The 12925-nt window shown below is 40.5% G+C and overlaps 1 protein-coding gene across 1 annotated transcript; it reads left to right on the top strand.

Moving 5' to 3' along the window:
• The first annotated feature begins 217 nt into the window (after positions 1 to 217).
• LOC108048849 (copper transport protein ATOX1) lies at positions 218 to 2277 on the top strand. Its single transcript, XM_017129769.2, has 3 exons — positions 218 to 399; positions 492 to 567; positions 1645 to 2277. Exons 1-3 carry the CDS (start codon positions 394 to 396, stop codon positions 1776 to 1778), a joined length of 216 nt encoding a protein of 71 aa, XP_016985258.1. The 5' UTR covers positions 218 to 393; the 3' UTR covers positions 1779 to 2277.
• The last annotated feature ends 10648 nt before the right edge of the window (positions 2278 to 12925 follow it).

Below are 12925 nucleotides of genomic sequence, written 5' to 3'. Positions count from 1 at the left end.
TTCCATCCAAATTTTTTTCATTTTTAACCGACTTTCATTACATTTCAAAAAGTCTACTTTTGACTGGCTTGAATTTTTAAAAATAACCCATTTGTATACATGGGTAGCACTGGCAGCACAAATTGGTTCGAGTCAGCGGTAACGTAATATCGAAGTTGTCATCCATGTCGTTATTTGTTTCTGTTATTATTATGAGCTTATTCTGATCGTACACTCGGTCACTCTGAAAAGCCAAATAATATAAATATATAAAGAATTTACGCTCCGAAAAGGAAAGGTGTTTTTGTGTGCCACGTTCGGAACTAATTGACAAAGGCCGCCAAGCTGTTCAACCTACCGCAAGTGTACAATAAGACGACCGACTCCAGCCGTCACAGCAGCAGCAGCAGCAGGATGCCAGTGGGTTTTGGTCCTTGAAAACGCCTCAAAATCGATTTGAATATTTTAAATCCCTAATTTTCCACCCCGTTCGCTTTTCCCGCTTTTCGCAGGTGCACGAATTTAAGGTGGAAATGACCTGCGGCGGATGTGCCAGCGCCGTGGAACGTGTCTTGGGCAAATTGGGCGGTACGTAGCATTAGTGACTGGTATTAAGTAAATTAATAGCTTCTTATCGGTCAACACAATGTATTTATATGTTTGTACATATGGGCATGCATGTATGTATGTAGGTGAATTACCTGAAGTAATTCTCCGTAACATATGTACATATTGTACATACAGATGGTAACATTTAAAGCCGTAAATGATTAATTTAATAAACGTAAGATTTTTAGCAGGTTTCTACAGTGGTTTAGGAAATAAATAAAAAGTTCTGGAAAGATCAAATAGTGTTAATATCAATTTTAAAATGTTTTATTTGTTTACTTCTGTAATAATTTTAATAACATTTATAAATAGTGTGAATAAAAACGTAGAAAATCTTTTTTTTTGTATTTTTTTGAAAAAATATTTTTTTTTTGCTTTGAAATTTGAAACAAGATTATAGAAAATTAAAAATAATAAAAGTCGAGTTAACATAACTCGAACCACAATCTCCCACAAAAAAAAGTTCGCGTATAGGAAGTTATGAAATCACGGAAGTTCGATGTATGTACGCTAGACTGTTTTTTTCTTTCTTTAATTTAAGTTTTTGTAAATTTTAGGTAATTTTGCAAGAATATTTCGTTAGTTTCAAAATGAAAACTAATTACTGGAAATAAAAAGGATAAATCAAAATCTTAATATCTTTATTTATTATAATCTTTAAATGTTCGCTATACATAAATTTAATTTTTTTTATTTACGGTAATTGCCCTAAAAACGGTATGATAGCCAATAATTCTTTTCAAGACAATTCCTCTAAAGTCATAATTTGCAAAAATGTTGACTACTCCTGAGCGTGGAACTGAATGTAGACAAATTTAAGTATAAACATGTTTTAGGATCAAAAGTAAAGTGTTTTTACAATATAATATATAAAAAGGTTATACACTTTTGAATTAAATATTAATATCATAATATAATTACAATAAATTATAATTTTATAAGGAGTTCAACCAAAATTTACTTTGTACTTTTTAGTAGTTCCCACCATTTCTTATCACTTGCGGTTTGCCTTCCGTTCGGTGGTTACCAACTAAAGTCTGTGTTTTTATTCCGCAGATAAGGTCGAAAAAGTCAACATTAACTTGGAGGACCGGACGGTGAGTGTGACGTCGAACCTGTCGTCCGACGAGCTAATGGAGCAGCTGCGCAAGACTGGAAAGAGCACCACGTACGTCGGTGTGAAGAAATGAGACGAGTTCCTCAGCAAGTTTCAGAAGTACGGCAAACTGAAACTTGAGGTCTAGGGTCTGGACTCTAGAGGATTGAGGGATCTTCCACATTGCCGCTCCGAAAGCATTCGAGTTGGGTCGCTGTTCAGTGATATTCATGAGATACATACAAATTTTACTCTTACTCAAAATCAAATCTAGGAATGATCTACAAATTTTACACTAGTATTTGCTCTTGCCCGAATTGTATGTAGCTCGTAGTTAACCAATTAAAGTGTTATTATATTATGCATTACTTATGCCTAGATGAAGAATTTAAAATTCAAATTTACTTATCCAAACTTAAAAGCCAACGTTTTGCCTAAATATGTAGATGCCGTATTTGGGAGTACTCAAATAAATCCAATGTAGATGCCAATAAATGATATACGCCAAATTGCCCTCTTATGACTAATCATAATATTACAAATTTTACCATTTTAAAGATATTAAATATATACAAAAATGTTTTAATCTTAAACATGAACATGTGTTTATATTAATGTTTTTGCTATCTTATTTAAGTTCAGCGCTTTGATTAGAATTATGTAGCTGCTTTCACAAATTCCAGGTTGATTTTGGAACCCAAAGAAGTAATTTATTTACCGTTACGTTTATGGGTTCGGAAAACCCAAATATGTTTTACATTTCGGAAATGTAGCATGAAAATTGTCTTATTGTCGTTCCTAATCCCCAAATCAGATGCGGGCACTTAGCATCAGGCCGTGGTGTTCGGTGTCCCAGCGAATCGGCGACAAATAGCCGGTCTGTGCCTTATAACAATCGCAGAGGCAGCGTGAACACGTCATAAATCTTGCTGTTCGGGATCCCACACTTATCAAATCAAATATTTTTGAATTTTTGGTCTTCCATGTTCTGTTTTTGTCTTTTCTTCGTGTAATTTTTTGTGGGGCATGTTCGAGGCGTAACGAAATTATCAATCAAATGCCACCTTGGCATGCAAAGAATGCAGCTCGCACAAAGAACCAAGGCGACTGCACTAATTGAGCTCGGCAGTGGACGTTTGGAACTCAGTGTCGTCTTCGGCTACCTGAGCCTGTGGCTTGGATGCGATGTGAGTTGCGGGTCTCCTGGTGATTTATGCCCTAACAACAAAGAGCCCAGCGAGGGACGAGTCCGCCTGTCACAACACCAGTCACATCCCATCCAGAGACATGTCCTTGCCTCTGACCGATTATAATCCCCCAAGTGTGGCCCGCTGATCGGCTTCAGATAGCATCTGAAAAGGTTCTTACCCAGTCTTGGCTAAGATCACAGTTTCTACCCGAATACCGTTCAAATGGGTATGGTAAAACAAACAGTTAGAATGCCCATTGCCTGCGATCGATGGGAATCTGCGTGTAATTAAGATAACAATTGGAATTTCTTAGCAGCGGAAGTTGAAAAATAATTTTTAATTTTTGAGAGGGTTACTTCTATGACCAAACTGTAATATGAAACTTAGGTTCCTAAAGGTATTTATTGAAGTGCTATTTTTGAAGTGCTTATTGCAGGGGTATTTTATTAAACATCTTCAATTTAGCATATTAATTAAAGAAAAGTTAAGTTTGAACACTAGTTAATATTATTGAAATGTATTTGCCTCTACACTTGGTTTGGCATTCCTTGTTCCAGTTGTTGTACATAGTCTTACATTTGTTAGAACATTTAAATGTAGGCTTAATTTTACCAGAAGTGTAAGAGAAACATACAAAAATGGTTTTTCAGGTTTTTGCTGCAAATTTCCTCTTGTATAAGAATAAAATTGTACACCGCTAACGCATCCGATCAAGAATATGTCAGAATTTGGCTACGCCCATCGCGCCTTTTGGTGAACCAGTCTTCCCGTGTTTTTGTTTTCATTCTTTGGCGATTTTTTGTTGATGTTTTTCTTTGCACACTCTGTGCATTGTAGACATTCCGAAAATCGCTGGCGAAATTCTTTGGCGCATGCTTGGCAGCAAAGTTGCCAGTTGCAACCAGTTGGCCGCTCGTTTTTCGCCTGGTCAAGTGGCTGGACCTCAGTTGGGGCATTGGCAGGACAGCCTCCTCGTCCGACGGTTGACTGCGACTGGTTTGCCATTTGGCGGCGTTCTTGTTCTGCTGATTGTCATGGGAGATGTGAGGCGGGCCGACCAGAACAATGGCACACTAAACCGAACTTAGGGCCCCGTTCGGCCATAAATTCCGAGTTAGCTGTGACGTTTGCGCGGCAAGGAGCCCTCAAAGATACTCTCACACAAGGTCGTTCCACTGATACTTATAGCAGTTTCGGTGATTAGTGCGGTGGGCTCCTCGTTCCGCGCTGGTCATTGAACCATTAGCGACTCCTACGCTCCTTGGCCATTTGGGGAAGCACGGTAGCCAACTTGGGGCAGTGCAAATTGCAGAGGGAGGCAGCTGGGAGGCGGGAGATGAGGACCAAACCTGTCGACGCCATGGAAATTCCAACGGCCCGAGCTCTGCGGTGGCGATTCGGGGGCCGGCGTGTGCCAAGCCCACGAGCTTCGTTTCGGCCATAACAAGAGTAGGGCCCACAAAAAGTGCAAAATCGTCGAGCGTAAATAACTCATAGATAATAATGGCCGGGCATTTGCAGTCCATGCGCGCTAAACAAAAGACTTAGGACACGAACTGGCCGAAGGAGTCTGCAGCCGTCATGTAACCAGGGCCAAAAAAACCAAAACAAGATCAACTGGTTTGTGATACTCACTCAAGGCGGAGAGCCACGCCGAGAGATATAGAGAGCGAGCCGATCTCTTCAGACCTGTTGAGTCCAAGACCTCGTCTATTGCGCGTGCCTTCGGTAGATCGCTGGATCGCTCGACCGCTGCTCTGTAAAATACTTTTTCCCCAAGAAGTTTCAGTTGTGTTTTTGACTTTTCGCCGTGCAGAACGATTCTCCTGCGATCGCTTGGTGCTTTCTGACTCGGTCTCTGGGACTCCGTCTCCTCATCTCTCTCACTCCGGTGCTCCGACTCCCCGATTCTCCGATTCTCCGATACTCCGATTGAGCGTGGCCGTGTAATATGCGCGAAAAGTTGTTTTCGGTATATAGGCAGCGTTCGCATACATCCGCAGAGTCAATTTTCCTGTTAGCCGAAAACCTGCCAAAATAAAAAAGAAAAGAATTCGAGGAAAATATAAATAACTGCAGCCGTGTGTGAGTGTGTCCGCGTTGTTGTGCCAGTGCTGTGCGAGTGTGCGAAAATACCATGCAAATGTGGATTCTGTTGCCATCGCTGCTCGCCACTCAGCAGTAGGTGAAAGTAAAGCAATTTGTTTAATTAATTGCACGCAAGCAATTTTCTAAAGTGAGCCGAGATAGGCAGAGTCAAGCGATCACTGTGCCAAGTTTGAGTTAGCAAACCAAATTAACTGAATAATCGCTGGCGATGGCCTGCGAGTTAAGTCGAGCTTAACCCCCGTTGGATCATCTTAATTTGTGTGCGTATTTAAAAACTATTCGGATTTGGATTATACGCTTAAATTGTTGGCAACGAGAGCTAAGATAATTTGGAATATTGGAAAGGTGAGCTATTTATTTATTATTATTCGTTATTCAATGGCGATCCATTGTTTAATAATGAATCATTAAAGCGGTACCCAATTTGTATCACTGGGATTCCCACCTTAAATTCAAGCCAGGTGCAGAAATATATTTATTGTTTGTTGTTTCGATTGACTTCTGCAAAATGAAATCAAGAAGCTTACCACACCTCAAAACGGAAACCTAATGAGTTCATTCTTGCGCTAAACAGTTCGTAAAAATATTGAATAAATTCGCTAATAAAGAGCTATTTATACAAAAATATCGGCATAGTTCAATCTATGCAAATGTGATCGTCTTACAGCGGTCAAAATATGTTAAGACCAGCATGGGAAGATCAACATGATTTTAGTCGCAACCCAATTTCAATTCGAATTGAGGTTTTCGAATTGTTTTTTTTTGTGGAGAGCTCTGACAAATCGTTTGGCAATAAGCTGAAAATATGTGTATCTTAAAGATACATTTTGCTAGTTTTTCCTTGTTCTGGTTTAAAGTGGACAACAAACAAGCTCGTAAACAGTCAAACATACAAACACAAGTAAGCACACATGCATATTTATGTGTTCGAATGTTCAACTATTTTTATTGACTTTAGCTTTGGCGTTTGACACCTTTGCGGCTTTGTTTACGATCTGAATGGAACTCACAAAAAGAAAAAAAAAACAGAAAGGGAGGGAGGAAGCTAAAATTAACTCTATGTTAGTAAAGCGCTATAAAATATGTTTGAATATCTTTGATCAACAACATAGAATTGACGATATGCCGTACTTAAGGGCACATCACAACCTAGGCAGTTGCTTAGGTAAAAAAATGTTTTATGTTAAAATATAAACAGTTAATTGGAATAATTTAGAACAAGCTTAAAAACCCAACAGTAAGGGAAAAACTATGCTCAGTTGACTTTTATTACTCGAACTTCTCTAACTCAAAGTCCCTATAACTGGAACTAGTTTTGTTGGCAATAAAAACTATAAGTACAGGTAAAATCTGTTCTTAAACTCGAACTCTTTGTAGCTCCAACTTATTCTTATGCTTCGATATATGGATAGTTCGACTGTTTATATAATAGTTTTTAATGGAATGTCATTTCCCAATCCGACCTTACCCAATTCCTGTGTAGTGTATACATGTTTTATGGCTCAAATCGGCAAATCAAGCCGACAAAATAGGTTTAGAGACTTACGACCAGGCACATCTGCCTCCGAGAACTGCGGAAAATGCGGGGAGAGGTGGAGGGGCAATGCGTAGGTCCGGGGGGCCTACAAAAGCCGCTCGTGCCGACACACCTGACAAGCGAGTCGAAAGCAATCGACGGACCGCATTCTGCGGCCTGACATTATTGATACATTATGGGGCCGTTTTATAGGGTCGCCGCCGTTAAAGAAAAGGTTTTCGCAGGGGAAAAATCAGGGGGGGAATAGATACGTAGTGCCGTATTTGTAAGATAGTAAGATAAAGAGAGCGACCTCTGGTCAAAGACTGAGCCTTGTTTTAATTACCAGCTGCTCGGGCGAGAGTGTGTGCTTTTTGGCCCACTTGGGGCTGTCACTGTCACTTGGTGAAGGGAATGGGCGGGCAGCGTTCAGCGGGGAGGGGGAGGTGGGTCAGGGCGTGGCCCTTTGTCTCCCGTTAAGCCAATTGTCCATTAAGCCCCAGAGCTTTTGGCTTAGATTGCTGGCTGTTGGTTGCTGGTTGCATAAGCCCAGCAGAGAGTATTTTATTTCACTGTCAGTTAAGATGAAAAATTGTTTTTATTATTTTCCTCCGCTTATTGGTATTTTGCCCCTCGCTGACATCACGTGACAACAACAACAACAACAACCACCTCGGCGAACGCTGGTTCGGTGGCATTTTTTCGTTTTGAACAAATAATTTAAATGTCAATGGGCGAGAGGACGGGCGAGTCCAAGCGAATAACCAGCTCCCTGGCCCATTCCAGGCCCGGCTTCACGAGAAGTCGAGAGCTGAGACAAAAGCCCAATACCCAATATCAACCAGGTGACCCAATTCCGGGCAGACACCGCAGCAGCCGCGCCAGAAAATCACTTTCTCTCCGGCCATCAAGTTCTGGCCGGGGCCCCAACTTCGACCTCGTCTCGTTCGCAATTAAGAGAAAATTTAATTTTGAATTTATTAAGGTAAATAAGCCAGAGATGGTAGCCGAAAAGGCCTTTCGTGTCTTGCTTCTGACACAAATCAACATTTTTCCACATGCAATCAGATCCAGAACGCAGGGCAGCAGCAGAAGAGCAGATAATTACGGCACTCGACAGTTCTTCAGATGCCACAACAAGATCGCCGTATTGGCCTTGGTCACTTGCCAAAAGAAAATCGAAAATCAAATTAAGATCAACAGGTTCTGGATCCCGCCCTGTGGCGACCAATGCATCTGGACCGGACCGATTCACATAATTTGGGATGAACCCTAAATGGGTTGTCTAGAGCTAACCTTTTTTGATTACTTGATGTTCTAATGGTGAAAGGTTTATGTACAAGGATATTCATTGGATGATTGATTATTTCAATTATTTCTTTGTTTCTGTTTTATTTTTCAATTTAATTTAATTAAGCTTATTAAATGCTAAATTGATTTGGTTAAAGTCTTTCTAAAAGTTTTATTTTAACACATGATCTCATTACTACTTTTTTTATTGGCTTACATTTTAATTAAAGTTATTGATTAAACAAATTAACATGCTTCTTTAAAACTAAAATATTTTAATCACAAAAGGTTGGATTTTCTTTTAGGCGAAAAATGAAATGATGAAGTGAAAATAAGGGTTTGAAATTGTTCCGTTTTTTAAAGTTTTAAATGAATTAATCTCATTAAAATGTAATGTTCAAAATAAGAGTCTGAACATATTATTAAGCTAAGTTGAGAATGGTGGAATTTTATATATAAAACTTTCAAAGATAAGAATAAAAAGTGATTATTTTGATGTTGTGCTGATGAGTTTCTATTAAGTTTCAAAATCCTCTAAGCAAGGTAACTATGCCACAAATGGTTGAAATAGATATGGCTTAATTTTTACCCAGAGGGCTTCCAACATATTTTCTTGTAGATAACTCAGAAATTTCCATAAAAATATCGGAATTCCCAGTTCACACATTCCCAGGAAGACCGAAGCAAAGGCCATCGGGCCACTTGAAATGTGTTCAGTGTTTGCCTTCTACTCGATAGATGGAAACAGAAGAAATTCCGACTGGCAGGCCAAGTATCAGTTACAAAACGTTTCAATTTTTGCTGCCTCACGGGGCTCAGTCGCAGAGGAGAGAATGGAATCGAGTCATTTGGGGATCGGTTATCATTGAGTATTTGTTTGTTTGGGCCATTTTAACACGCGCTTCAGCCCGCGGCCAAAAAGAGACGGGCAGATGCCCCAAAATGCGGAGATCCGATGGGGGAGGGGGGAGTAACAAATGGAGACAGTGCCACAGAAATCAGATACCTTTTATTTGCCACATAGGCCAGAAAGGAATGCCAACGAAATTGGTGATAAATTCACCGATGAAATTGTTTAGATAACAAACTCAGCCACACATTTGTTTTCCGCTGGAATTCTGGTTTTGCCTCGTTCGTTTTTTTGTTGCCGAGTTGCCACCGCAACTATCTATAAATGGCTAATGACAATGGATTAGCATAAGCTGTGCAATTAATCTTTGTAATAAGTGGAAACCGTAGCAACCAAATCGAACCGCTGGTCGAAGCCAAATACGAATAACTAATACCTCGGGGCACGATCGGCAGACGGGGAATAAACCATTGGAAATTTCAGCGTAGATCTTTTGTATGATTAATGAATGGAGCGAGCCGAAACGATGGGCACGACCAGCTCGGTAGGATCCCGGCCGGAGCCATGGCTCTGCTTTATTATGCAAATTATCTGTTAAGGGCGTAGAAGGCCGCATCTATTAGTGTCATCTCTGTGGTCACAGTCGAAAAAACGCCACCTGACCGGACTCCGATTCGGAATCAGAATTAGAATCATACTTCACACTGCGACTCCAGCCAGATACCGTGTTGCAACGTGTCCCACACATTGTTGCATATTAATGCCCCGGGGCAAACTTCAAACAGTTAGTCGTATGCGCGGCATATTAATTATGAAATTTCTTAGATGTCTTTTTTTATGCAGCCGTGCGTGTGAGCGTTTGAGTCTTTCGGATTGGCCTTTCACTTCGGAATGCGGTAGCTGGGGAAGAAAGAGGTAAATTTACTCATAAGGCCCAACGAAATATGCCGAAAAGGTTGAGACTCGATTAGCGAAGAAATTTGTTTATAATTTGGAATAACAAAGAATGTTTTTAACCATTTATTAAACAAGATTTGGCTTATGTTGGGGTTTTGAAAATGTATATGTACTCTTAAGCAGAATCTACATAAACAAAATTCATTTTCCAACGTTTTCAATAAATAATAAAATCACCATATATTATATAAGTTGCTAATATAAAACGGTACGATAGGGTTTAAGTTTCGTTGATTAATAAATGCAAAGAGAGACACTTTTTATTTTACCTTTGTATCATTTACAAATAAATTGTGTACTTTATTGATTTGCTAATATTGGTTCTTATACCTTTCAATCCTTAAAGGGTACACAATGGTTTATGCAAACTGAATGAACATTTGAAAACATTGCATGTGCCAAACTCTCCCTAGGCTTAATTTGTTTTTTAATATCAGCATGAGGGTCATGATAATTTACATTATATATATTTAAATATAAAAACATTTGACCATTAAGGTACTGAAAATGTTATTAAGAAGGCTGAGTAAATACTCGTGGAAAAATAACTTGCGTAACCTGAAGTTACAAAATAACAAAATTACTCACAGGAAGCCATAAATAAGTAATCGAAATGGCAAGCAATTATGGGAGAACATCCTAAGATAGTTTTTACTCTCTGTCCTGTTTCCTGAAACTCAAATAAAACACACTTTGATATCGGAAATGCTAGATTCAATCCAATGAGAGCGCTTTCTCGGCAGAGACAGAATCATAGCCATAAATCTGACGGCCAGCAGAGCAATGAGCTGAGAACTGAAGAAATGAATCGACTAATGCCATTTAAAATGCGGCAGTTTAGCTGCCATTTATATGGGTATCAATCGACGTTCCTGTTCGAAGCTCGGTTATTGGGTGTCAAGCCAGGGCTGGGATAATTAATGCGCCGCTTGAAACGGAGACATAAAACAAAATTAACAAAGCCGAGAACGGTTAAAAAGAAATCTCAGATCAGGGCAGGCGGGTGCTTCGAGATGACCCCAATCAGCCGGATTCTGATAAGAGGTCGCATATCAAATAGTCTGGGCAAACCCAAAGACTGGCGTATCCGATTCATTTTGGTCGGAAAAAACATGAACAGCATCCCGCAGAGTCTGAAAATAAATCGATCAACACTGCAAAAATCATTTAAATTGTTTGCACACCATAACAAGGTCAATTCAAACGGTTGGAGTGCCTAAGCCCAAGCTCAACCTCATTTATCACGTTCAGATATATGGGGGAGGTTTATATAATATGTGGGATGCTTAGCGTGATTCATGCGAGAGCTCTTTCAGTGCCAATAACTTGTTTTCACTAAATGGCAATGGTGTTTTATGGGCTGTCTTATTCGAACCATTCGTTTCTTCGGCGAGAGAGAACGTCTAACACTTTTCCTACTAGAAATCATCGAATATTTTCCCTGGGCAAGCCAAGTGAGCCAGTGAAGACATCTAGTTTATTATAGCGGCCATATATGAATCACAGCTCTAAATTACTGGGAACCTGCTGAAATACCTGTGTTGTTATGTTATATGGCATCCTCGCCATCGTCGGCATCTCACTCTCCCATTTCCCTTCCCATTACGACTGCTGGACACTTCCGATAAGATCGCTTTCAGCGTTCAATAGAAAAGCTAAATAACACAGCGTCGGAGTTCGGGGGGAAATGTTTTTTACCAGGAACGGGACGATAAGAAAACCAACTGCTGTAGAGGGAAAATGTTTTTGCTTTTTTATGGCAAGCAGAAATGTCTGACATTAGCCGGCAAAAAACCATTTCGAGCGAAATGAAATCGAACGGCATTGATTGCATGCCAATGTGGCTCCAAAGTTCTTGATCGACACCTGCGCCAGACGTCGACGTTCCATCAGACGGCCGGGGCTCCACTCGGACGGCGGCTGGAGCTCCGATTTGGATTCAGATCCAGATCCAGATTCTGCCCGGACCAGACCAGACCGGTGGCCATTTATAGAGCAACTGGCCAGTGGCCACTAGCAAGACGATCAACAGACGATCAACTCGCCATGCCAATGACGCAAAACACGCAATGGCCCGGGTCTCCTCCTCCGAGCTTTCTCTGCAGCGCGGGGCAGCGTTAATTATTACGAGCAGAGGAAGTGGCGACGACGCCGGCAGCGACTAATTGCACTGGGGCTCTTTAAGTTGCAGGGGCAGCCAGCCGGCCGCTCGGCTAGACGACGTCTCAGTCCGCTGGGACGCCGGTGCCCCTGATTCCCATCTACCCGTCCCAGGGACGTAGCTTTAATCACTTCCTCAGGCGAATAAATTGGGAATTACATATAAATGTAAGGTAAAACTAATTCAATTCACCCTATGCAATTGGGATAGAAAGAAATTAGGAACTACATTAATGTGAAGTTTAATGTGCTATAACGTTTAGCCTTACACCATTTTGTAGGACTTTTAAGAGCCCTGATCCCCAATCTTATGTCTCTTTATTTTATATGCAGTACCCTAGAGTTCATTGCTATATCCAACAGCAGTAATATATAGTGTATAGTGCTAAAGTGAATCAATTATAGGGGCTTATGTTGTTCATTTGCTTTTTTGACAATAGAAAAAAAAACCTTTTAGAGATTATATTGATTGCGTTTAAGACGGTTTTAAAAAAAAATTTCGGTCTATAGAGATATTGCCATTATTTGCAATGTTCTGTACTGTAGACTGTTGCGGCTTGCGGGACTTCACAATATTGTATTTCATATAATTACTTTATATTCTAGTGCAGCAAGTGTAGACTTAAACTATTCTTATCTTTTAATTAAAAAAATAAAAGAATAAAAAAGGGGTTTGCATACCCCTGATCAGCATTAGGCCACGCCTTTGCTGTTCATTCCCACACTGCATTACTTAATGGGATAGTTTGTTTGTTTTACAATTTGCAGAGCCGGAAAATGCACCAGCTGGAACTGTGAACTTTGACTGGTTGGGAAGCGGAGAAGAAGTAGCCACACGCTCGGACTCGCACTCACGCTTGCAGCATGCCCACTCGCCACAATTGGGACACGGAGCGTGTGGGCGTGGCACATCTGGCCGGAGCCCTCAGCCCACTTTGCATAACCGATGCCAACCACGAGATACTACGGCCGAAGCCGCGAAGGTGAGTTCGCTGCCTAAGTCTTTCGATTTCCCGAGTCCATGCCGAATATAGTTTATGCATGTATGGAAATTATGACTTGGCGTTCTCTGATTTACTGGCTTGATATGGATTATTTGTTATTCTAAATCATTTAGCTGCATTTTGACCCCCAGGGCCCACAAGGAATAGAATCGTAATACCATTTCG

This window comes from Drosophila rhopaloa, unplaced genomic scaffold, assembly GCF_018152115.1.
Source record: "Drosophila rhopaloa isolate 14029-0021.01 unplaced genomic scaffold, ASM1815211v1 contig_191, whole genome shotgun sequence".
Classification (NCBI taxonomy): Eukaryota; Metazoa; Arthropoda; class Insecta; order Diptera; family Drosophilidae; genus Drosophila; species Drosophila rhopaloa.
The sequence above is the reverse complement of the archived record's forward strand: the minus strand, read 5'-3'. Positions and strand labels throughout refer to the sequence as shown.

What these genes read in the sequence shown, in the direction of transcription:
- LOC108048849 (XM_017129769.2), top strand. An exon ending in TGTCTTGGGCAAATTGGGCG is followed by an intron (nt 568 to 1,644) that starts GTACGTAGCATT and finishes TTTATTCCGCAG; the next exon opens with ATAAGGTCGAAAAAGTCAAC.